The sequence below is a fragment of the Halichondria panicea genome, chromosome 5 (genome assembly GCF_963675165.1).
Source record: "Halichondria panicea chromosome 5, odHalPani1.1, whole genome shotgun sequence".
Taxonomy (NCBI): Eukaryota; Metazoa; Porifera; class Demospongiae; order Suberitida; family Halichondriidae; genus Halichondria; species Halichondria panicea.
The window spans coordinates 4,282,883-4,305,513 of NC_087381.1; the positions used below are offsets into that span (position 1 = coordinate 4,282,883).

A 22,631-nucleotide genomic window follows, 5' to 3' on the forward strand; every position below is an offset into this window, starting at 1 on the left:
TTACTTTGGGGGGGTATCTCACAGGAGGATGGTTCTCTTCCAGTCCATTCTCCATTGACACAAGTCCTTGTTGGTTCAACCAATATACGTTTATCATCACACTCGTACGTGGCAACTGTTCCGTATGGTCGGCCACCAATCTCTGTGAAGATCCTAAAGTCATACGAGATGGAGCCATTAGGAAAGGCAGGTAGGTCGGCACAAGCACCTAACAGGGGTGGAAGTTGGTATGTGGGGAAAACAGATTAATCTTTACGCTATTACATTGTCGTAATACAATTAGTATAATCAATTGGGTGTTTTATGGTTGGCCATAAAACCTGGTTAACATGAGCAAAGGGGGAGGGAAGTTGGTTTGGTGTGGGCATGCAGTGCTGGTATTATTGTTTGGTACCTTCTGGTTAGGTAATCTAATTCACTGTTTGGGCATCGGCAGTAAATTCAAGTCCATGTGGTTTATCCCTTTACCAGGATATTTTTGTGAGATAAAATATTCGTGGTTTTCGTGGTTGAAGGTCTGACCACGAATATTTTACCCACGAATGAAGTGACCTTGCCTACCTTTACCTGCAGTGCAAGCTCTAATCACGAAAATATTACCAACGAAATGTCTGAATATTTCTGAACCACGAATATTTTGTCCCCCGAAAATTACCTTGCCTTTGCTTTTGCCGCCTCCCTCCCTTGTTCCACCGGGGGGTATAATTATATACATCTTTATAAGGCCTGGGATTCACTGTGCATCACCGGCCTTGTATGGATGCCGGATAAATCCCCTTATTGGTAGCGAAGCCATGCATGGTTAAGAGTGCAATATGGGATTACTGGCACCAGTAACAAGCAATGGCAAGGTTTCTAATTGCACGAGGTGTAACCGAGTGCTTATTAACCTTATTAACCTTGCCAGTGAGTTATGAGTGCTATTAATCCCTTATTGCACGAGTAGCCATACTTAATCGGCGCAATTCTTTGTAGTTTAATAACATTTTCGGACTGTTTGAAAATACGTTATTATTGACAGCGTGCAATTATTCGACAAGTAATTGCATGCTGTCAATGTGATGACGTGCAATTACTGGACCGGATGTAATACGGGATTTAATAGCACATCGATCTTACGATTATGCATGAATAAGTAGTAGTACTAATTATACAAGCACGCTGGTAGAGCAATCAAATGCATGTTGATGCATGGCTTATTGTGTTAACACAGGCAATTAATTGTATGATGTACTTAGCGTGTATAACTGCTGCCAAGCATGCAGCTAGAGTCTGGCTTCTAGACAAAACCATACAAAGACATAACATTAACCACCCCTTGCATTCTTATGTAAGCTCACTCTCACTATCACCACAGCATCACCATACCACAGAATGATAGAAGTTCAGGTAACACAATGAATGTGTTACTATAGGATCAATGTGACTGCATATTTTAATTGCAGCAACAATTAGATTGCAAATAACCAGCAAATTAACTAGCAGCTAACAGCAATCTACCAAAACCACCTGTTGATCACTCACACAAACACTCACCTTCATCATCAATAATGGTTATGGTGTACCGAGTTCTTGGCAGGTAGCAGTTCTCATTTCCATCGCATGCCACAACCACCTCCACCACTTCCACAGGCTCTGGAATGCTATCAACTAAAATAGAAACTATGAATCGATTGTTAGGAAATATTGCAGCTCTTCTCCATCGCAAATTGCTATTTCCCTCCCCAGGTCGTAGACCAGTAGTTGTGTAGTCAGAATCTGCATGCATGGAGGTAATTCTCAATTGACTGCAGGCATGAAATAAATACCTGCTTCAGCTGAGAGGTCTTGAGTGACAGCATATGCTCTACTACGAAGTGATTGATCACCACGGGTAATACTGAACTCGAGATCCACAATTCCAAGAGATTCAACTACCACTTGATCCACTGCTTGAATCCAAGCCACTGAATAAAACAGACAATTATAAACATAATTATTACAGTAAATTTGAAAAATTTACATCCAATTGGTTCCATTTCAAATGGCAAAGGATAAGCAAATGAAGCTTCTCGAGCGTAGCCGTATGCAAATCCCCAGAATGCACCCGTAGAAGTACTTTCGTAAGAAATGTCAAAATTTCCTTGACCCATGAATTTGGTAGCTCCATACGCACACACCTGATTTGTACCACCCACACGACAGTTGATGGCCTCGTATTGGTCAGGAATGTACGTTTCTCCATTTATACGAAACCTCTGCCGATCTCCTTCAGAATTATCAAAGATTTGTGACAGCAAAATGTAACTTAGAAATCCCTGGAACTCAGTAGATAAATTCTGGGCTGTACTAAAACTGTAGTTGTTCAAATAGGACTTTGCTGGTGGTATGTAAATCATGGCGGGATCAGCAATCGGATTGAAAGGAAGTGGTGGATTCACTATATTATGAAGGCTATCAATCCTGCTTCCAAGTGTGTAACCAGCCATAGTAATTGGTTGAGTGGATGTAACACAGCAGTAGGTCTGAGCATTTGCTGGAGTTCGACACTCAACGTATTGTCCTACGCCCACTGTGGCAGTGTAAACACCATCTCCAGAGCTAACCAGTGCAACTCGATTACTTCCATCAGCTGAACTTGATGCACACTGACAATTGATTGATACTTGAGCTCCAGCAGTAACTGAGCCAATTCTGTACAGTTCACCGCTTTGTCTGACAGCAAAGGGAGCCATGAAAAACAGGTCACCGTATGTTGGATGAGGTGGCAATTGTTCGACAAGATAGTCACAAGTTCCATCATTAGTTGGAGCTCCACATTGATGTCCAGCAATGACGGACAGTGGCTTGTTAGAAGTAATGATAGAGCCGGTAAGATCGTTCATATGGCTAAGCATTACAGTGTCAAAGCGATTGAATCGCCTCCCATAAGTTACTTCAACTCGAGCAATTGTGTTGGAAACACTTGATTCTACCCAATTAGGATGAGTCATGACTTGAGAAGGTTGTACGCTGACAGTAGTGTTATCTTCACAAGGAGTAAAGAGAAATCGACTCCGAAATGTTTCTCCACCACTCACGTCAGATGAGAAGATAAAGTACCTGTAATCTCTCGCACTTGAAAATTCGACACAGTTAATAGCCATGTACGCATCAGTGGAGACCAATTCATCACTAAGAACGTATATGGTGAGCTCATCGCTTTCATTTTCTGAAGTTATAATCACACCTTTTTGCCTGTCAGCTATATTATCATCTCCATTATCTTGAATGGCTATGTCTTCGTCCCCATTAGCTCCGGCGGGCAAATTAATGAAAGTGAATTCTCCACGTCGAGCGATTTCAGTGCGGGACCATAGCCCAGATCCAGGAGACGTCTCAATAAATCTTTCGCCATTAACTCCCGACCATCGTGTCTCAAGGGTGAATCGTGAGCTTTCCTGTTCAGTGGTAATGAAAAGAGTGATTTGCTGTTGAGTGTTGGCTAGAGTTCGAGCTTGATTGTTCATGAAGGCCAAAGCAAATCTGCTACCTCTGCTTTTTGGAGCATTCCGATCTGCATGGAAGATTTCACTAATGTTGCATCAGTTTTAGTGCACAGATACAAGCAGTGGCAACCTAGATCTAAATACCCAAAATCTGCTGAATGCACCTCATAATTATAGATCTATAATTAGATTCTATGCTCATAAATTATGCAAGATGTAAAAAGAACACTTACTGATATCTAGAGTTGGATCATCACCAGCACCAAGCACACTATGAAGTAGAATGGACACAAATAGAGTCAACACAAACAATGAGCTATAGCTAGATCTAGATCTAGTCATTGTGGAATCTTGACAGAACCGAAAAGGGTCGAGGTGTACAGTGTCGATCGATGTTTTGGTGTTCACTAACAGGTAGGTCTATAGATATCTATAGCTAAATGTGTTATCACAATCACAGCTAAGAAGTTGGCTAGGTAATTATAGCAAATAGTCCATGGACTCTTGATGATAGTGATCCAAATGGTGTGAATTGCTGTGGAATGTTCTACTTCCTGGGCACATTAATGGTTTCTATGTCAAATTAAGTACCACCATGCAAAATGACCAGTTACACTCAGATCAGGTCTTTAACTCACAGACCTGATCTGAGTGTAACTGGTCATTTTGGTGGTTCCATAGCTAGGACACTAGACTGGCTATAAACGATTTATAGTGTCTATGGTTGTTCAAATCATCATGCTATCAGTATATGCACGCCTAACTGCATGTTGGAGAAACAACCTTTAATAGTGAATAAGCTCATTATTATTCCAATTGTTTGTTCTCAAATTAGTCTCGTGAATTCGTGAATTTTGCTGGATTTTTCAGTCATAATTATACATTATACCAATGCAATACTCATACGTACCTGTTTGATGTAGACAATTTATATAGATAGGTGCATGTAGGGACAATAATAATATGAATTCCAATTGCAAATAAATTATAGCTGGAGTATAATAAGGCATCTATATTCAGACACAATGCATGTTCAGACACTCATTCTAAGGAAACAGGCAGTGATAAAAAAAATGTACTATGAACGTATGCAAAATATCAACTACTAAGTCTTCAAGAGCTGAAAATGTACCAGAGTCTCGTCATCAACAAAACAACAAAAAACATACAAACTGCAGAGCAGTCAGTTTTCAGTTATATAGAAAATACGTGAAAAGAGCTAAAATAAAAAGCTACGAAGTGGTGCCAATCTTATAGAGTTACTAGGTTATTATGATGGTGTCATGGAGCTCGAGGGTCTGTAGCTGGGCTACCTAGCTGTAATAGTCTACTTCATTTAAAGAAAAACATGCAATTATGAAGTTAATTAATGTACTGTTTGATGCATCCATCTGCATAAAAGAATTAAAACATTGTCAACCTCTCTATAATTACATAGATAATTTTTATGACTCATACTAGAGCACACGTGCAGTGAGGGGTTTGTTTTGCTCAAGAAATTGCCTATTCTTTTATTCTTCAAATATCAGCTTACCGTATAGTGGGTTATTTTTGTATGCCGGAAATGTTCACATCCATATAGCGTGTTATTTTCGTATGGGGGAAATGTTCTCGTAACTACATTATGTATTGAAGAATGATACGAAAATTAAAACCACATGCACGAAATTAGTCTACCGCAATAGATTCAACGTTACTATCCTGAGTTATGAAATTAAAAATACGAATGGGTCGTTCGTATGAAAATTTGAACCAACGAAAACGAAAATTACCCGCTATACGGTATTATTCTTTTTGAAGTGCCATTATTGCAGGGTTTTATCATAATTACAGTATTCCAGGGGGGGCAGGGGGAAGCTTCTCCCTAATAACCCCTCCACAAGTCTACGTTTAAAACTTGAGAGGTTAAAACTTGAGAGGTTCATTTTCTTACTAGAGCAATAATTATCTTGAGATAAAGAATTCAGTAAAATTAATTATAATTATAGACAAATTATGTAACAACGTGTAGAGAAAGTCTTATATCTACCTATGATTACAAAAAGATACCCCCAAAAGAGTTAAACACAATTCTCAGCGTTAAAATGAAGATACTCAAAATCGTGATCAAAAAGTCCATCTACAATGTACTGATTGTATCTTCCCTCGACAACTGAATCACTAACACTATCATCATCAATGTCACCAAGGCGACCACCTTGAATATTTCCCGCATACAGACAATCTTTGTTAGAAAGGTCCCAGATTTTTCGTCCAAATTCGGCAATGAAACGACGAGTGCTCCCGGTACTCGGGTGTGTAACTCTGACAACATATAGCTGGTCCACGTCGAGATAGAGTTCTTCATCACCTGTGTACGTGTACTTGCGTATGGTCACTGGAACATTCCAGAATTGTCCTGTATAGTAGTATATATGCGTGCGAGTGAGTGATAGGAAGAATATTCAACTGATGTTATTATACTCGAGTGCAACATTACAGATGCCTCATCAGGTTGTATTGTAATGATCATAAAGTCTGAAAAGTTGCCCAATGCAATGCATTAAGGCTTCAATTCATAATAGCAGGGAGCTGGGCCACCCTCATAGCAGAAGGTGCCAGAAGTGCTATATCATCTACATAGCCCAGCGCACTAACAGAGTGACAACCACTCCAATATTCTAGTCGTGATGCAGTGCTATCCTGCAGGGTTTGATTTTTTGCTCAGAATTAACCTGACCTATATAGGCTGATTATGCTCTACCAAAGGAGGGAGGTACCATTTGACTCTTGTGTGTTAACTATAATAATTATGGTCATGCACTAATTTATGGCAGAGTGACCTAAGATCAAGTGGTTCCACCCTCCTCTGATGCTCTAGATAACTAAGCAACCCATAATAGGTGACAGCAATATATCAACACACATTTCGTACATGGAAAACACAACTTAATGAAAATAAGACACACCCCCACTTACCAAGAAGCCCGTGGGATGTAGGAGATAGCCCCACCCCTCTTGTAATGTCGAATCGCATCATACCCCCCGGGGCTTGGCAGGTGACCCACATCACAAGACGTTTACCACCACAGTTTGGAACAGAAACTCTCACTCGGTTTCGAACCTTTGACACTACTACACCATCGCGGTCATATCTAACCTCGCTGACCACACCCCCGTTTGATGTAACGACAACTGGTGTACAGTTACTAGCTGAGTCGATACGCACACGCACACAGTTTCCCAGGGAATCGATTGCACGTACACCGATTTGCGTAATGATATTAAGTCCAAGACTATCAATGGTATCCGAAACAACCCCAGTGTAGTAAGCATTGATATTGGTGCACTCATCAGATACAAGGTTAAAGTACGTGTCTGGGCGACCATGGATTTCGTAGCATAGGTGCAAGAGTGTTTTTAGTTCCAATAGTTCCGAGCCGTTGACTAAATTGAGAGGTACAGAAAAAAGGGGATCACCGACAATTGAATCGTTGACACGGACAGTAGGTGTGGATGGTGAGGGTGTGACTATTGGGAGGGGATGGACAGTGAATGATTTTGTGAATGTAAACACTATTATTATAGCAGTCACTAGCATGAATTCACTTATGGTGAATTGACGTCACAAGTATCTGTTGATAGTACGCATGTGAGTATAATTATTCGCTATACAGTGAGAACAGTGTAGGATATGGAAAGTGCGTGGATGGATACTCCTTCATACACTCCTGATAATTAGCAATGAGCAACTAATACTTCACTTACGGATACATCTTGGAGCCTGGTTATCGAACACTCCAATAGCATCCAGTCCATTACCATCTACACAAGTTCTCATCTCAGATCCACCAAGTGAGAGGTCCAGATCAAACCCTTCATTGCAAGCGTAAGTTGCCACAGTGCCTAATGCAAACGGCTCAATTCTACCGCCGTAATCAATCTCTCCATTCACAAGGGGCTCCAGCTCAAAACAAAAATCTGGGGATGAGATGGAACCTGTGGAGTTAAGTATAAGCAGCCTCAATGTTTGATTTACATAGCAAGTAAGCATTTCATAGTACTCATGAGCACAGGCCTGCGTAGGCTGAACAGTGAACTCGATATCGAGTGACAACTTAACTACTTGTATGCGTACTACAAGTAACGTCAATGAACAGCACAACGGTTTTATAAATAATAAGTGAACTAGAAAATTCTGAAAAGGAAAATGCGTTCAGTATTATAGCTCTTAAACCATTTAATGTATAATGTTATGTGAGCACATAATCATTGCTATACCTCGCAGTTCACAAATTGGAGCCTGTCCACTAAATCTTTTCCCTCTACCATCACCAGCATCCTCACAAGTTCTCATCTCTGAGCCTTCTAGCTCATAACCTTGGTTACAGCTGTAGGTGGCCACAGTTCCGACGTCGTATGGAGCAGTCATTTCAACATTGTAGACAATCACTCCATTGGCTATCATCTCAAGCTCATTACAAAATACTGAAGATATAATCATTACAAAAGACAGTTAGCACAGTACAGTCATTATTATACATGTATTCTACCTCCATCCTGTTGTATTATACTGATGAACACTGGAGTGTCGATCCTTTCAAAATCACTCACGCTTGTCGTGTTTCCCACCAATGACGCCAGGTTCAGCAGCAAACTAGCTTGTCCGTCTCGATAGAAGGCTTGGGGGACATTTCCTGGGAGAAGAATGCTCTCCTGAAAAGAGGCAATACCGTTGTCATCCACACTGTAGCTTTCGGGTAGGGACTGTGACAGATAAAACTTTGTGCTTCCTCCGTCATCAAATACTAAAATGTGTTGGGGATATAGCAGGTTTTCCAATTGAAGAAATATGATTAGTGGACTGATGCCAGACTGATTGAAGAACACAGTGTAGTTAAGTACGACACTGTTTGGCGGCATTTTATCAATAACGTTCACAAAGTAGGCAGTCGCATTGTTGAGGACTTTAAATTCAGTAGGTACTGCACAAGAAAAAAGTTGTAAATGATGAATATTAACTCTTTACAATGAAGCCTGGTTAAAGGGCCCCAAGATCTCTATAGCATGTGCATGTTTGGACCAGCATTAGTAGGCCACTTCTTTATTAGAGCTATGCAAGCACTAAATCCAATTAATGTAACGTACATGCATCGCACAGCCCTGTTCGATGGTTACCAACAGTACCAGGTGGACACCGTACTGAGCAGTCAGAGCCATCGAGGTACGTAGAGACTGGGCACACTGTGTGTGTGTGTGTGGAGTAGGAGGGGGGACAATCATGATAATATACGTATAAGGACACAATCCGTATTGCTAGTATGGGCTAACAATTGCGTGTTGTCGTACCAGGGGGTGGTGTTTTCTCACAGATAGGAGCCGCTCCAGTAAATACACCACGTGCAAAAAGACCAATTGCAAAACCAATACACACTCTAGTTTCATCTCCAAATCTAGGCTCAAAACCATCGTTACACCGGTACGTTACCGTGGTTCCAGCATCGTAAAGAAGGTCGGTGTCTGGTGAATATGTGACCACTCCGTTCTCAAACAGTTCAACCTGATAACACAAACCTAATCGAGGGATAAAATCAGTAAGCAAATATCACAACAAAAGGTCGACATTACCTGAGCTAAACTGTGCACAAGTTGGAGCCTGCCCACTGAATCTACCGCCACTATCATCACCAGCATCCTCACAAGTCCTAACCGGATGGCCTGGATTTATAACCAACTGGTTAGGGAATCTACAGCTGTAGGTGGCCTTAGTTCCGACGGCGTATGGAGCAACCGTGTCAGAATTGTAGGTGATCTCTCCATTGACTATCGTCTCAAGCTCGTCGCAAACAGCTACATGTACAGAGAGAATGTGAATTCAAAGCACAATACTCAATCAACTAGATCTTACGTTCGCAAGTTGGAGCCTGTCCACTGTATCTAGCGCCGCTACCATCACCAGCATCCTCGCAAATCCTCATCTCAGAGCCTGCCAGCTCATAACCTTGGTTACAGCTGTAGGTGGCCACATTTCCGACTTCGTGTGGAGAAGTCATGTCAGCATTGTAGACAATCATTCCATTGGCTATCATCTCAAGCTCCATGCAAACAGCTACAGAGATCATAATCTATACAACCGAGAAAATTCGTAATTAATATAATCGTACCTTCTTCTTGTTGCATTATACTCAGAAACACTGGAGTAGTGTCCATTCTTTCATCGCGAGGGCTGATCAGAGACGTGTTTCCCACAAAAGACGTCAGGTACAGCAGCAAACTAGCCTGTCCATCTCGATAGAACGCTTGATGGACATTTCCTGGAAGAATAATACTCTCCTGAAAAGAGGCAATACCGTTGTCATCCACACTGTAGCTTTCGCTGTAGCTTTCGGGTAGGGGCGGTGTAGCAAGTGGGAAATATCCCTTTATGTTGGCTCCGTTATCAAACGTTAGAATCCCTGGGGGGTTGAGCCCGTTTTGAAATTGAAGAAATATGAATAGTGGGCTGATGCCAGATTGGTTGAAAAACACAGTGTAGTTTAGCACAACACTGTTTGGTGGCATTGTAGAAGTCGCGTTCACAAAGTAGGCAGTCGCATTATTGAGGACTTTGAATTCAGTAGGTTGCAATGCAACGGAAACTAACAGCTTCTATAGGCTTCTAGCCACGTTCTCTTGGATTTTGATTCGTGGATTAGCAAACTAAAGCTTCTTTCTCGAGTTATGGCTAGTTTGACTCACATTAACGACTGTTTTTTTTCTTTAATGCAGAGCATGAGGTACATACCAACTAGCAGCTGAGAGCTAATATTAAGGTAGCCCTAACAAAAAAAAAACAAAAAAAAAAACAAAAAAAAAACGAAAAAGTACAGGACAGAAAGGGGCAGTGACTCTTAAGTCTTACAACATGTTGGGAGGAGCACATTAATTATAATACCCTGCATGTTGCATGTATCTAAATGCATGCACTAGTATAGTATCGAGCCCAACTAGTATCGATTAAAGTTTAATTTGCTTCTTGTGCATAATCCTCTGGAGCCGCCCCCACATCACAGGCAAAAATTAATTATAAGGTCAAAGTTCATGGACATATTCCTGTCTTTAGGCTCTCGTATCTCTTTGGACACACCTTTTAATTATTCCTGTAGATGCAATGCGCATGCATGCGCGCTCATCCCCACATGTTAGAGAATCCAGTGGCATTAAGGCCACTGTTAGTTGCATACTTGTTTCAGATCAACCGCCCGCCTCAGTTTTTGCTCACCGCATCAATAAAGTCATTATTGCTGATGTCAGCCATTATTTGAGATCAAAGTTCTTTTTTTTGCTGACACTGCATTATTTTACCATGTGCTGTTGCAAGATTGACAAGAGATATAAAATAGACAAAGAGATTGAGTGTTGCAGTGAATTTTACAGTATAAATATTGTAATAAGACCAAGAAGACTCTGCTACTATGGAGGATCAGTGTTCTTCATCGGCCTTCCCTGTAATAGCAGTCAAACTCATCAGTTTTATGAAATTATAAAACAGGATATGACGTCATCAAATAATGAGATACAGTAGAACCTCGCTAATCCGGACCCCTTTAATCCGAAACCTCGCAAATCCGGACCAAATGGCAAACTGAAAAAGAGGAGGGGCTGTCGATCAGTAGAATAGAGTACTGCGCATGTAGGGCCACTAAACAGGAACGCACATAAACAAGAACAACCGGAAATGAAACCAATAATGGGCGTGGTTATTGCGGGGTTGTTGTTGAGAGCGTGGGCTAATTATCGAACTGAGAATAGAGCTGCACTCTCCCACACAGGTTTGTGAGACAAAGAGGCACTCTTGGTGCAGCTGGACCGATCAAGTAGCTTATCTGTGTCACTGTATACTAGTGTAGTGTAGCTGTACTAGCTACATAGAGCTTTACTAGCTAGATTATTGATGCTTTAATATCATTTATAAATCCTTTGACATTACTGTTATGTCTAGTTTGTTTTGGGGAGGAAGATGCTCCTCTACTATGATTATAATTATTATGATTATATATACATAATAAGTCATCTGGGTGCCTGATCGAGTTGCACAGCCTGTATTTTGGCCCTAGGGAGGTGTTCCTGTTTAGCGTCACACCTCACACTAAACAGGAACACCCCACTAGGAGCCAGAGATACTGGTTTTAAGGGCTGCTAGGAGTTCACAAGTGCTCTAATGGTGGTGTAGGGCAATCTGTGCTTGTGACGTCTGCACAGCATGTATCTCTGGCTCCTAGTGAGGTGTTCTTGTTTAGTGTGAGGGTTTACGCTAAACAGGAACACACCCTAGAAGCCAAGAAACAGGCTGTGCAACTCAACCACAGGTGACTTATTATGCATACAGTAGACTTTCGTTAATTCAGTCACCCTTGTGACCATGCAGCTTGGCCGGAATAGCGAGGTGGCTGTAGCTCAGGAAATAGCCGCGGCTTAAAAACGACCTTGCCTCGAATCTAATGACTACTTTTGCGGTTCTTGTCTCGAGGATAATGAATCATTCTGTTCTCTATTTAAGTGTAATCCAATTTTATTTGCTAAACCACACCCAAAACGTCATATCCGGCCGTAATATACGTATAAAATTACATTGAAAACCTTGTTTGGGACAGCCAGCACTGGCCGGTAAACGGAATAGCGAGTGGCCGTACTTCAGGGTGAGTTTTGTGCAGTAAACATATAGCTAGCATTCCGTGCCAAGCCAAATGGCCGGTATATCGAGGTGGCCGTACTTCAGAGAGCCGGAATAGTGACAGTCTACTGTAATTATAAATAAAAGAGGAGCATCTTCCTTCCCAAAACTAACTAGACGTACCAGTACTAGTAATGTGTTAATTAAAGCAACAACAAAATTCATTTCTATAGCTAGTAAGCTCTATGTAGCTAGTACAGCTACACTACAGTGACACTCTCTAGCTACTTGATCGATCAGCTGCACCAAGAATGCATCCATGTCGCACAAACCTGTGGAAGAGTTTACTCTGATTCTAAGTTAGATAATTAGCCCACACGTATAATAATGACCTCACAATAACCACGCCCATTTAATGACTACATTTCCGGTTGTTCTTGTTTAGTGGCGTTCCTGTTTAGTGGCCCTACATGCGCATACACAATGTAAATTGCTTAGCTGAATCAGCAATAATTTTATTGGAGAGATAAAGACTATTCTAGCTAGCAGCTTCCCTTCTGGCCACAGTAATATCATAATAAATGTACAAAAGTGTCTTCGTTAATGATATTCATAATCAATTAATGACATCTGTTAATCCGGAAATTTCATGTATTCGGATGGGGTGTGGTCCCGCTCTATTCGGATTAGCGAGGTTCTACTGTAATGAGTAATGAAGGCCGCCCTCCCGCATTAGGTCCAGCTAGTATTCTCATCTGAAACAAGTATGCAACTAACAGTGGCCTAATATAGATAGATACACACTTCCTGCTTGTTTATACTATTATACTGTCTGTGCTTAAATTCTCTCGTAGTCTGTGCCTTTGACAAAGGTTTGCTCCCACTGTTTGGCTACAGGCCATTATTTCAGTATACACTAGTAACTGTGAACATGCACCCCTTTCTTGTGAAACGATCAAAGCACATTGCAAATTATTTACCTCTTCTATAACACTCTAGCGAAAGCAAAAACATGGCGAGAGGCATTAGCAAGCGCATGCTTGCAAAACTCGTTTGTTTACAGTAACGACGACCATAACGATTTTTGTTGCCTCTATAGGGTTGTCAAGACTCATGTCACAACTCTTGACCTGGAGGTGTGCTGTATGTAGGGTGTATGCTCAATTTAAATTGCCTATTTGCCTCAAAACAGTGGTCAGGTCAAAACCTGACTGGCTACGGCTCTGGATGTATCTATATACAATAAAACCTTCTGTGCACCACCATCATTGCTCACTAAGCTGATTCACATACCGTTGGCTGTTCCATCTGAGCTGCGGATGGTGATGTCCACCTCACGATCAAGGGAGGGGGAGTCGTCTGTTATCTTGACACAGATCTCTCCAATAACGTTCTCGTCGACCAGGTACATCTCACGTTCAAAGCCAATTTTCAAAACTGTGTGCGTGTGTGTGGTTGAAGCAAAGAATAATTATCCTGTGAAGGGACTTATATTCATGAAATTTCTAGCGATACTTTGTATAATGCATGACACTTTGTTTTAACTTGCGAATTGCAATTCATGAAAGTATAAAGCCGCACTGTATATGCACCGTCATCATCCAAAATGATTATGGTCGACACTGCTCAAGCAATGGTGACTCTGTCTGTATCAGTGAGTAGAGACAAGTCAGCAAAGAAGCTCTTGTTAAGCTCATCGACATCATCTTCGATGATGAGAACGGTGACATCAAGAGAGGAGATGGCAGAGTTAAACACAAGGGTCTGAGTGTTGCTGGTATAGTCGGAAGGAGCCACAGATGATCCGTCTCGAGTGGTGAACTGCAATCGAACCTCGGAGTCTAGCATGCCAGAGAGGACCGCCACCTTGAGACCAGCACCGCCGCCATTTTCAGGTATCACGACAAAAGGCTCAACAAAGCCAATTGTGACAACTGCAGACAGAGACAAGATTTTATGGCATGTTAAGCAGCAAACAACAGACATAAAGAACTATAATTTTTATGTGTAATACTTAGTGCACTGAACCACATAATGTTGCTACTCTTACTAAAAATACAAGAAGGTTCTTGATTATTCCAAAAGCCATCCACGCAAGTTCTCATCTCAGATCCCCCTAGAGAGAGGTCCAGAACAAACCCTGTGTCACAGGCATAAGTGGCCACAGTTCCCAAATCATAGTCAGATGTGTTGTCAGGAGCGTAAGTGATGAATCCATTGGTAATTCCACCGAGGGAAGGACATTGACTCTGTTGAGCTGCACAACGTGTGTGTGTGGGAGGGGGAAGGTTATAAAAGTTGAAATCAGTAGAACCTCTACAATTATGCGCATGGAAATTTTCTCTGAAGATGGGCATGTCCCTATTGCACTAGCCTCGGTCCCAGGCCGATTTTTCTTTAATAGAACGAAGTTGAAAAATACTAGTAGGCGACCTAGCGTTCAATTGGAGACGGATCGGCCTGGGGTCGAGGCTACTATTGCACATGCGCAATTACCAGATGTTACCATATAGGCACATGCAGGCATGCATGCATGCATGCGCATTATGTCCACATGCACTAATTTTCACTGCTGTTTATAAAGACGTGCAATTTGATATTCAGTTATCCAGCCTGCCTCTAGCTGGAACCAAAGTGTCTGGTAATTGAGGTTCTACTTATTGACCAATTTGATCTGTGTGATCATTATATTCATATTTTGCTGCACATGCATGAGGGTATCACAACATGTGCTACATACTAACCACACATGCACCTTTAAACAAACCACTCTAGCTGTCATCCACCATACTGTATGTACAAGTGATCACCATAATAACAAAAGCTACATGCAGTGTGGCTTATCAAGTTCTAGATATGGCTTCAATGCACATCCCATAAATATTCACTGCACTATATACACAGGCACAACACCAGCTAAAATTATAGTCCATGTATATGCACAATATAGCCATTATATAACAGCCGAGTATAATTATAGCATCAAACTGAATTGAATCATGCCATGCTAAGGAGATCATTATCGACTATAAATTTATACTACTTACTCGGTATATAGACTAATTCCAATCCTGCATGCCGTACCCACCCACATGCATTGCATAATTCTCACCAACCCATTATAATTATGCTGCCACACCAAGTGCAATTATTAACTGAAACATACGCACTATACAATTGACTAGAGGTGTATATAATTATATGCAATGCTGCCACTACATGACACTGCTGCACATTTATACATTCATGGCTATGTAAAGGTCACACATAAGCTGGACAGGTATAATATATACCGTATATAGTGGATAATTTTCGTTGGTGTAAATTTTCGTATGAACTACCCATTTTCGTATTCTAAATATTCAGACAGCATAGGATATAGTGACGTGGAACCTTAATTTATTGTGGTAGAATAATTTCGTAGTTTTAATTTTCGTACGATATACTCTACAGTACGAAAATTCCCACCTTACGAAAATAACCTACTAACGGTACCATCTGGACATTCTATGTTATGAGCTGACCACAGTTATTGTAGGAGTTTATGATATCATAGTAGTCCAGATTTTACAAGGACCACAATATTAGGTAATAATGCCACTAAGCTGGTACCATCTGAACATTACACCACCTTGATATGAATTGACCACAGTTATTGTAGGAGCTTACGATATCATTATACTAGTCCAGATTTTACAAGGAATAAATAAATGCAGCACTAAGCGGGTACCATCTGAACATTGTACTGCCTTGATTGTACTGCCTTGATTATGATTGAGCTGACCATGCATAATTATTGTTAATATAATTATACATGCAGGAGGAGCTCATTATAATTATAGTCCAGATGTTGAAAAAACCACAACTTTCGTGAATTAAGGCAACATTACTACACAAACCACGTTAACTGAAGCACTAGTGCAACCTGAAATTGTCTGTATTCGTACTTTTCACATTAGTATATTACATGGTGATATATAATCTATGCGACGATCAAGCTTCATAATGCTATATAAATTCAATCAATAATTTCAGTAGTAATAACTATAGGCCTACCTCATTGCAATGATCATGCATGTAGCTATGCTAGTCCCAATCATGGATACAATTCAGTGCATGGCTTACATTATTTTTGCATATGCATGTTGCAATCAGTTGAGTATACAAATTAATTAAAATAATGGTACAACACTCGATTAGCTGCTATATATACCTCCAGCTAGGGACGACAGCAGTAGCACCGCTTCCAGCAAGGCAGCCAAACGCACGGCACCTTTCATGGTTCTCTTCAATACCATTAAACTGTGAACTGTTTGTTAAACTACCGTTGAATGAAGTTTTCCACTTTTATAGCCATAAAGATCACGTGATCCTCCCTCCTCTCTGGGGCAGAGGTAGCCTCGAGACCAGGCCGATTAAAATACGTATTTTTATCGGCCTGGACTCGAGGCTAACTGTGACCACATCCTCTCTCAGGACCCTAACTATGGCCCCACCATTGCATTGTTTCGAAGCAGCTGGAATCCAAGAGACAAGTTCATCAACAAAATCAAGCAAATAGCCTTGCTGAAGCGAATCGGATCTCGGAGGCCTCACTGGACCCATTAAAGAGAGCGATGATTTTGAAAGAGAAGGGCTCACTGCCATACCATTGGCGGAACACGGTTTTGCACTCCACAAGGGCGCTTTTCAAGATGCCCTAGCCCTCAGATATGGCTGGACTCCAGCAGACATGCCCTAAAATGTGAATGTAGAAACAACTTATCAGTGGAACATGCCATGTCCTGTGCTAGGGGAGGATTCCCCTCAATCAGGCACAACGAGATCAGGGACCTAACAGCCACCCTCCTAACAGAAGTGTGCAATAATGTTTGTACAGAGCCGGAATTACAACCTGTGTCACAGGAATCTCTGAGAGGTGCCTCAGCCAACCGCCAGGATGGAGCACGGCTAGATATAGCAGCCAACGGTTTTTGGGGAGGAACATTTGAAAGAACTTACTTTGACGTTAGAGTATTTAACCCCTTGGCCCCGTCCAACAGACATACCCAACTCTCCTCCGCATACAGAAAGGATCAAAAAGTGGGCCTATGAACAAAGAATAAGAGAGATCGAACACGCCACCTTTACACCACTTGTACTTTCTGCCACAGGGGGGCTAGGTAATGAGGCCAACACATTTTCAAAAGACTGGCATCACTTCTGGCAACCAAATGGAACAATCCCTACAATAGTACTATGTGCTGGCTAAGATGCCGACTATCTTTCTCTCTCCTCCGATCATCAATCATGTCCATTAGAGGAGCAAGGTCCTCATGTGGGCACGCAGCGCTAACCCCTACAGCCGTGGACTTGGTTAACTCTGAATGTAACATTACATTATGAACTATTTTCACTTACTTTGAACCTTCTTTCATAGTCTCATGAATCAGCCGCCGTTCCAAAGGAACGGCTGATTCATGAGACTACTTCTATCATTGCATGCATTCAAAAAAAAAAAAAAAAAGGCAGCCTCGTTCAAGGCCGATTAAAATTACGAAAAAGAAAATACATGCATGTTGTTCGATCCATTGGTACTATAGCCAGTGGCGAATCCAGGAAAAAGAAAAGGGGGGTTCCAAAGTCTGAAAACAGCGTGCAGCGCGACATTTTTGGAAGACATCCACGCACTGTCCCAATAAAATTTGTCAGTTGATAATAAAATCTGTAAGTAAAAAGGGTACTGACATTCTTCTAGCAATGCATTTCAACAAACTTCTTCACTTGCGAATTGTTTCTGGCTGATTCCACACAAGTAGCCATGTGTACTGTAACCTCAAAAATTGCTCACTCAGCCAACAAAAGCCTATAGTCAGCAATAAGCAAAAGGGGGGGTTCAATGGAACCCCTGGAACCCCTCTGGATCCGCCACTGATAGATATTTCTACAGTTTTACCAAAAGACATGCTCGTTGTCAATAGTTGTGGTGTCCCGAAATTTATGTCTGGGGACTGAAATGTTCAGCCCCAGACTACGTTTGGCTGAAAAACAACCAAGATAATTATTGGTCTATAGTTGCATGCGCATGCAACAGTTGCCGACTGTCCAGCACAATCAACGAAAAATTAGGCAGCACTTCTACAAATGATTTAGGAATTGCTCTTTTTCAAATGGTTCGACGTACTCCATTGCACATTCACTCACATCAAGCTGTGAATTACTGCATAGCCTGTGCATGTATATGATGTGGGGAGGACCCTATAGGCTGCCATACTCATTACTAGACTATACTAGTACAACCACAAAGGTTAGCGGACTGAACGTTTCAGGGAGACCAGTCCCAGAACCGAAATAATCATGGTGGTCTAGGACCGTTTTTTCAGGACCATTTTTCCAGTGACAGTATAATTATACATTGTAGCTCCGATGTCATAAAAATTTATGTTGGGCCCCTCGATCGGGCCTAGAATTTTAACATTCATAGGCTCCCTCCCTCTTAAAAGTTTAGGTCCCCCATTAATCCATTATTAAAAGTGTCTCAGCAGTAATATTAAGCATTGTATTATAGGCTATGAATGTAATGCAGTGCCAGAGCTTCCTCATACGCACACATTTCATGTGGTACCACTTAGCTATCACACTGCACTGGGTCCACCACTGTTTATGCGCATGCTCACTATTAATTTTTTTTCGCAGATCGAGTCTCTCTCATAGAGTGAAATCTTCGAGTAATATTAGAATACTGACTCAGGTTCAACTTTTCTGTTTTCTCTGCTCTATATAGCTAGCTAGCTAGCTACCGGGGTAGTTCTAGAGTTCTATAGATTCTACGTACCTATAATCATAGCAATTCTTATGATCAATGGAGGCAATCTTTGGAGACCTCTACAGGATGGACAAGCGCCAGGTTGGTGTTATAATTATAAAGGAGAATGAATAATCAGTTCAGGAATTTTTCTCGACACATACATGCGCTATGCAGCTCCTCTACCAGATCCTGAATTTTGGCATGATCGTGTCGTCTGCCCTGATGATATGGAAGGGCCTAATGGTTGTCACTGGCAGTGAGAGCCCTATAGTAGTCGTACTCAGGTAAGATGTCACCCCGCCCCCACACAAACATGCATAACAGAGAAGTACTGTGTAATATCCATCCATTTTACCATTTTAGAGCAAATAGCTTAATAGGTACTCCCCTCATTTTTAACTGTTGGAAGTCATTGTTGCATTTAAACCGTATTACCTCTAATTAAGGCGAGCGCGCGAGCTTAGGAAATGTTCTGGCCTATAAAAGTAGCAACAGCTGTGTTGACAATGTTGCGTCCCAAAGGAGGTTGGTCACATATAAACGGAGGAATGTGTGACGGAGAAAAATATATGAAACATACAGATAAAAAGCATGAATATCGTAGCTAAAGCCAAGTTAAGGCTGCAAACAACCGTAGCCCTCTATTCTAGTAGTACAATAGCCAGTGACACTAGAAAGTGAGTGGCATAGTTATGCTCAAAACAATGAGCCAGAAACTTGGATTACGGTGTAGTCTCAATCTTCAAGTGGTTGCTGTACTCTCCTTGGTTCTTTGACTCCTGTAGCAGGTATATACATGTATAGCGGTTTAAACTAGTATGATTCATGAACTAACAGGAGATGTAATACAAGATAAATGAATGCAGACAAAAGTGCTAGTGCTGACTCAGCGGGTTGAAGCAAAGTTGAAGGCGAATTTGAGGCCAACACTGTTTGCATAGCGTGTTTCACTGCGGTTTAAATCGTGACCAACATCCTTGCAAGCGAGGTATAGGTGTGTTTGTGTGTGTGTGTGTGCATGCGCAAGCGAGGTATACGGTGTGTGTGTGTGTGTGTGTGTGTGTGTGTGTGTGTGTGTGTGTGTGTGTGTGTGTGTGTGTGTGTGTGTGTGTGTGTGTGTGTGTGTGTGTGTGTGTGTGTGTGTGTGTGTGTGTGTGTGTGTGTGTGTGTGTGTGTGTGTGTGTGTGTGTGTGTGTGTGTGTGTGTGTGTGTGTGTGTGTGTGTGTGTGTGTGTGTGTGTGTGTGTGTGTGTGTGTGTGTGTGTGTGTGTGTGTGTGTGTGTGTGTGTGTGTGTGTGTGTGTGTGTGTGTGTGTGTGTGTGTGTGTGTGTGTGTGTGTGTGTGTGTGTGTGTGTGTGGACTGCTATATACAGCTGCTCAAGGATGAATCAAGTGCAAGTCAGAGTTTCTATAGGCTTCTAGTCATGTTTTCTTGGATTTTAATTCCTGGATTTGCACTGCTTGGTTCTCGAGTTATGCCTAGTTTGGCTTACTTCGAATACCATCGCAGTGCAGGCTTTTCAGAAGAGCACGTAGCAAAACTTGTCCATGGAGTGTTGCTACTCTACTCAGTAGTTAGCTCTGCACTAGAACGCTAGCTATTGGTAGCTGCAAGAGTTAGAAAAGAGCAGCCATTAATTTTAGACTACTTTGGCATCCTTTTTAGCAACAAAATGGTCGATCATTTCCCACTGTTTTGAGTTCCCTGATTCTGCCTGCATACAAATGCCTTCATCATGATATCATGTGTGTATTAGCAATAGTTAGTAGCTTTAGTTTGGCACATCCCCTTGGTGCTTTCATTAGAATGGTTTAAAAAATTGTGTTGTTGTACTTTATGCGCAGTGGTAGCATGGAGCCGGCTTTCTATCGTGGTGACCTTCTCTTCCTCACCAACTGCAAGGAGGAGCCGGTAATGGCCGGGGAGATACTCGTTTTCAAGGTGCGGGGTAGGGACATCCCCATTGTACATCGTGTCATCAAGGTCCACGAAAAGTAAGATGGCTACCGGTAATAGTTTTGTACATATTCTATTTTGAAGTAGTACTGCAGGGCCGCATCCAGGATTTTGAGGCTAAGGTGCATGCCAAACTAGAGGGCTCTGGGTGGCATGCTCCCCGGAAAGTTATACTTAGATCGATTCTGGCGCAGTACAACATGTGACTTGTCTATTAATGAATCTGCCAGATCCTAGAAATTAGTAGCGAACTAGGTATAGGTATACTATAGGCCGGCCCATGGGTGGCGAATTATCCTCCTCGACCCCCCCCCCCCCTCCATGTAGCCCTGCATTATTTACATGCCAGCAAGTGCATTTGTTTTACTATCAAGACTATAACTAGAGCACTGAAATGCATAACTCTCAGCGTTAGTGGAGTTGCATATTAAACTCTATCAGCTGTGAGCTCACTTTGTGCATGCGAGGACTATAGATAGTTTGATGTCTCGAATCAAAGCCGCGTATAGCTAGTCTCTACAGCCAGCGTGCAAGTTCAAGCTTCTTAGCTTTTGCTCGCGATTACTTGACAACGAAGCTTTAATTAGCATCAAAATCTGCAAATAAAACTAATAACTAGTTGTATTACTGAGGCCATCTATCCTGTGAATCCAGCGCTATGGCATCCAGGTGAGCAGACTCAGAATACACACATAAACAAACAAACACCCTGACTGTTAACCCGTGGCCCGCCTCGAGTTAATAGAGAACTCTGTATAATTATGTGGATCAGCAAGACCACATTATGATTCAGTCTTTCATTTTTCCCTCAGCTCCACAGGCAACCTCAACATTTTGACCAAAGGTGACAATAACTATGGCGACGACAGGGAGGGGCAAATCTATGCCAGAGGGCAGAACTACGTGTCTAGAGACGAAATAATAGGACGCGCTAGAGGGTGAGTGGGTGTGAACATGCAGGGAAAACGCCCGAATAGGGACACTTCGTGGGTAATAATTATACATGTGTATTAGAGATCTGAAATTGTTCCCAATTAAGTCAGTAATGTTAATTTAAAACACACCAAGTTGAGGGGAATCCCCAAACTAGAGCCAACGATGCTGGTAGATCATCGTGACTGAGGGAGACTCAGCTAAAGTAGGTGCTCAGTTGTGTAGAGCTCTATAAACGTACATGGTATGTTTGAATATTATTTGAAGCTATGGGATTTAGTATTTCTGTGCTGGAACTTGCTATAAAAGTTTTTTTCCGGTTCTAGTGTATTCATTTCATACTGGGTGTGACTCACACCACCTTTCTCTTCTTGCAGCTTCCTGCCGTATGTTGGCATGGTGACAATTCTGATGAATGATTATCCATACCTAAAGGTACGTACATACTGCATGCATCAAGAGGTATTAATTGGTGTTCGTGGTACAAACTAGCTATATAAGCAGGTCACCTCGGATCTATAATACAGGCGGATTTATGAGCGACAAATTCATTGTGTTTCACACGCATACACACAGTATATCCTACTCGGAGGCTTGGCAGTGTTTGTGCTCATCAACAGAGAATAAAAGCGAACATTTTTAGATAGAAATCATGAATTCACTTTTGTATATTATACAATCATGGATCACACGGATTATGATTCCGAGTAATTGGCAACTGGAGGTCATGCATTTAAGAAACAAAATAACCCTAAATCGATCGATCTTAGTAAAAAACAGATCATTATGAAACTTACAGCGCTAACCCTAACCCTAAAATCGGCCTGGTCTCGAGGCTAGCTTTACCTATCCCTCG

General features: G+C 41.7%; 4 protein-coding genes across 9 annotated transcripts in view; 1 reads left to right on the forward strand and 3 right to left on the reverse strand.

The window, feature by feature from the left end:
* Positions 1–22,631, reverse strand: part of LOC135335859 (latrophilin-like protein 1) — a 40,183-nt gene that overhangs the window by 7,884 nt on the left and 9,668 nt on the right. For 5 of the 6 annotated variants that reach the window (XR_010394646.1, XM_064531473.1, XM_064531472.1 and 2 more), the window contains exons 1-5: positions 3,701–3,997; positions 2,003–3,535; positions 1,809–1,946; positions 1,537–1,758; positions 5–208 (exon numbers count right to left, since the gene is read on the reverse strand). Coding sequence is in view for 5 of the 6 variants with exons in the window: in XM_064531473.1 (XP_064387543.1) it covers positions 5–208; positions 1,537–1,758; positions 1,809–1,946; positions 2,003–3,535; positions 3,701–3,809 (2,206 nt within the window). In the remaining variant the exon portion in view is untranslated. Of the gene's footprint in view, positions 1–4; positions 209–1,536; positions 1,759–1,808; positions 1,947–2,002; positions 3,536–3,700; positions 3,998–22,631 lie in introns of those variants that run through there. The other variant, XM_064531475.1, reaches the window with a different exon arrangement.
* LOC135335707 (uncharacterized) lies at positions 5,390–11,431 on the reverse strand. Its single transcript, XM_064531251.1, has 10 exons — positions 9,611–11,431; positions 9,355–9,555; positions 9,075–9,296; positions 8,796–9,020; positions 8,595–8,690; positions 8,000–8,431; positions 7,728–7,934; positions 7,215–7,445; positions 6,426–6,977; positions 5,390–5,865 (listed from the first exon to the last, which is right to left on the reverse strand). Exons 1-10 carry the CDS (start codon positions 10,005–10,007, stop codon positions 5,528–5,530), a joined length of 2,901 nt encoding a protein of 966 aa, XP_064387321.1. The 5' UTR covers positions 10,008–11,431; the 3' UTR covers positions 5,390–5,527.
* LOC135335708 (uncharacterized) lies at positions 11,615–16,434 on the reverse strand. Its single transcript, XM_064531252.1, has 4 exons — positions 16,313–16,434; positions 14,150–14,356; positions 13,692–14,033; positions 11,615–13,536 (listed from the first exon to the last, which is right to left on the reverse strand). Exons 1-3 carry the CDS (start codon positions 16,395–16,397, stop codon positions 13,726–13,728), a joined length of 600 nt encoding a protein of 199 aa, XP_064387322.1. The 5' UTR covers positions 16,398–16,434; the 3' UTR covers positions 11,615–13,536; positions 13,692–13,725.
* On the forward strand, positions 18,795–22,493 carry LOC135336066 (signal peptidase complex catalytic subunit SEC11C-like). The gene is made up of 6 exons (XM_064531842.1): positions 18,795–18,985; positions 19,061–19,170; positions 20,731–20,880; positions 21,655–21,780; positions 22,153–22,210; positions 22,352–22,493. The coding sequence occupies exons 1-6, from the start codon at positions 18,941–18,943 to the stop codon at positions 22,400–22,402; spliced, it is 540 nt and encodes a 179-aa protein (XP_064387912.1). The 5' UTR covers positions 18,795–18,940; the 3' UTR covers positions 22,403–22,493.

Bases quoted from the DNA above. Each gene is read 5' to 3' on its own strand.
- LOC135336066 (XM_064531842.1), top strand. From the start codon at position 18,941: ATGGAGGCAATCTTTGGAGACCTCTACAGGATGGACAAGCGCCAG. The intron at 18,986-19,060 runs GTTGGTGTTATA...TGCGCTATGCAG, and splicing joins ACAGGATGGACAAGCGCCAG to CTCCTCTACCAGATCCTGAA. The intron at 21,781-22,152 runs GTGAGTGGGTGT...CTCTTCTTGCAG, and splicing joins ATAATAGGACGCGCTAGAGG to CTTCCTGCCGTATGTTGGCA.
- LOC135335707 (XM_064531251.1), bottom strand. From the start codon at position 10,007: ATGCCACCAAACAGTGTTGTGCTAAACTACACTGTGTTTTTCAACCAA. The intron at 9,021-9,074 runs GTAATGTCGACC...TCCCTCGATTAG, and splicing joins TTGTGCACAGTTTAGCTCAG to GTTTGTGTTATCAGGTTGAA. The intron at 8,691-8,795 runs GTACGACAACAC...ACACACACACAG, and splicing joins TGAGAAAACACCACCCCCTG to TGTGCCCAGTCTCTACGTAC.
- LOC135335708 (XM_064531252.1), bottom strand. From the start codon at position 16,397: ATGGTATTGAAGAGAACCATGAAAGGTGCCGTGCGTTTGGCTGCCTTG. The intron at 14,357-16,312 runs GTATATATAGCA...CACGTTGTGCAG, and splicing joins GCTGTCGTCCCTAGCTGGAG to CTCAACAGAGTCAATGTCCT. The intron at 14,034-14,149 runs GTAAGAGTAGCA...CTCTGTCTGCAG, and splicing joins AGAACCTTCTTGTATTTTTA to TTGTCACAATTGGCTTTGTT.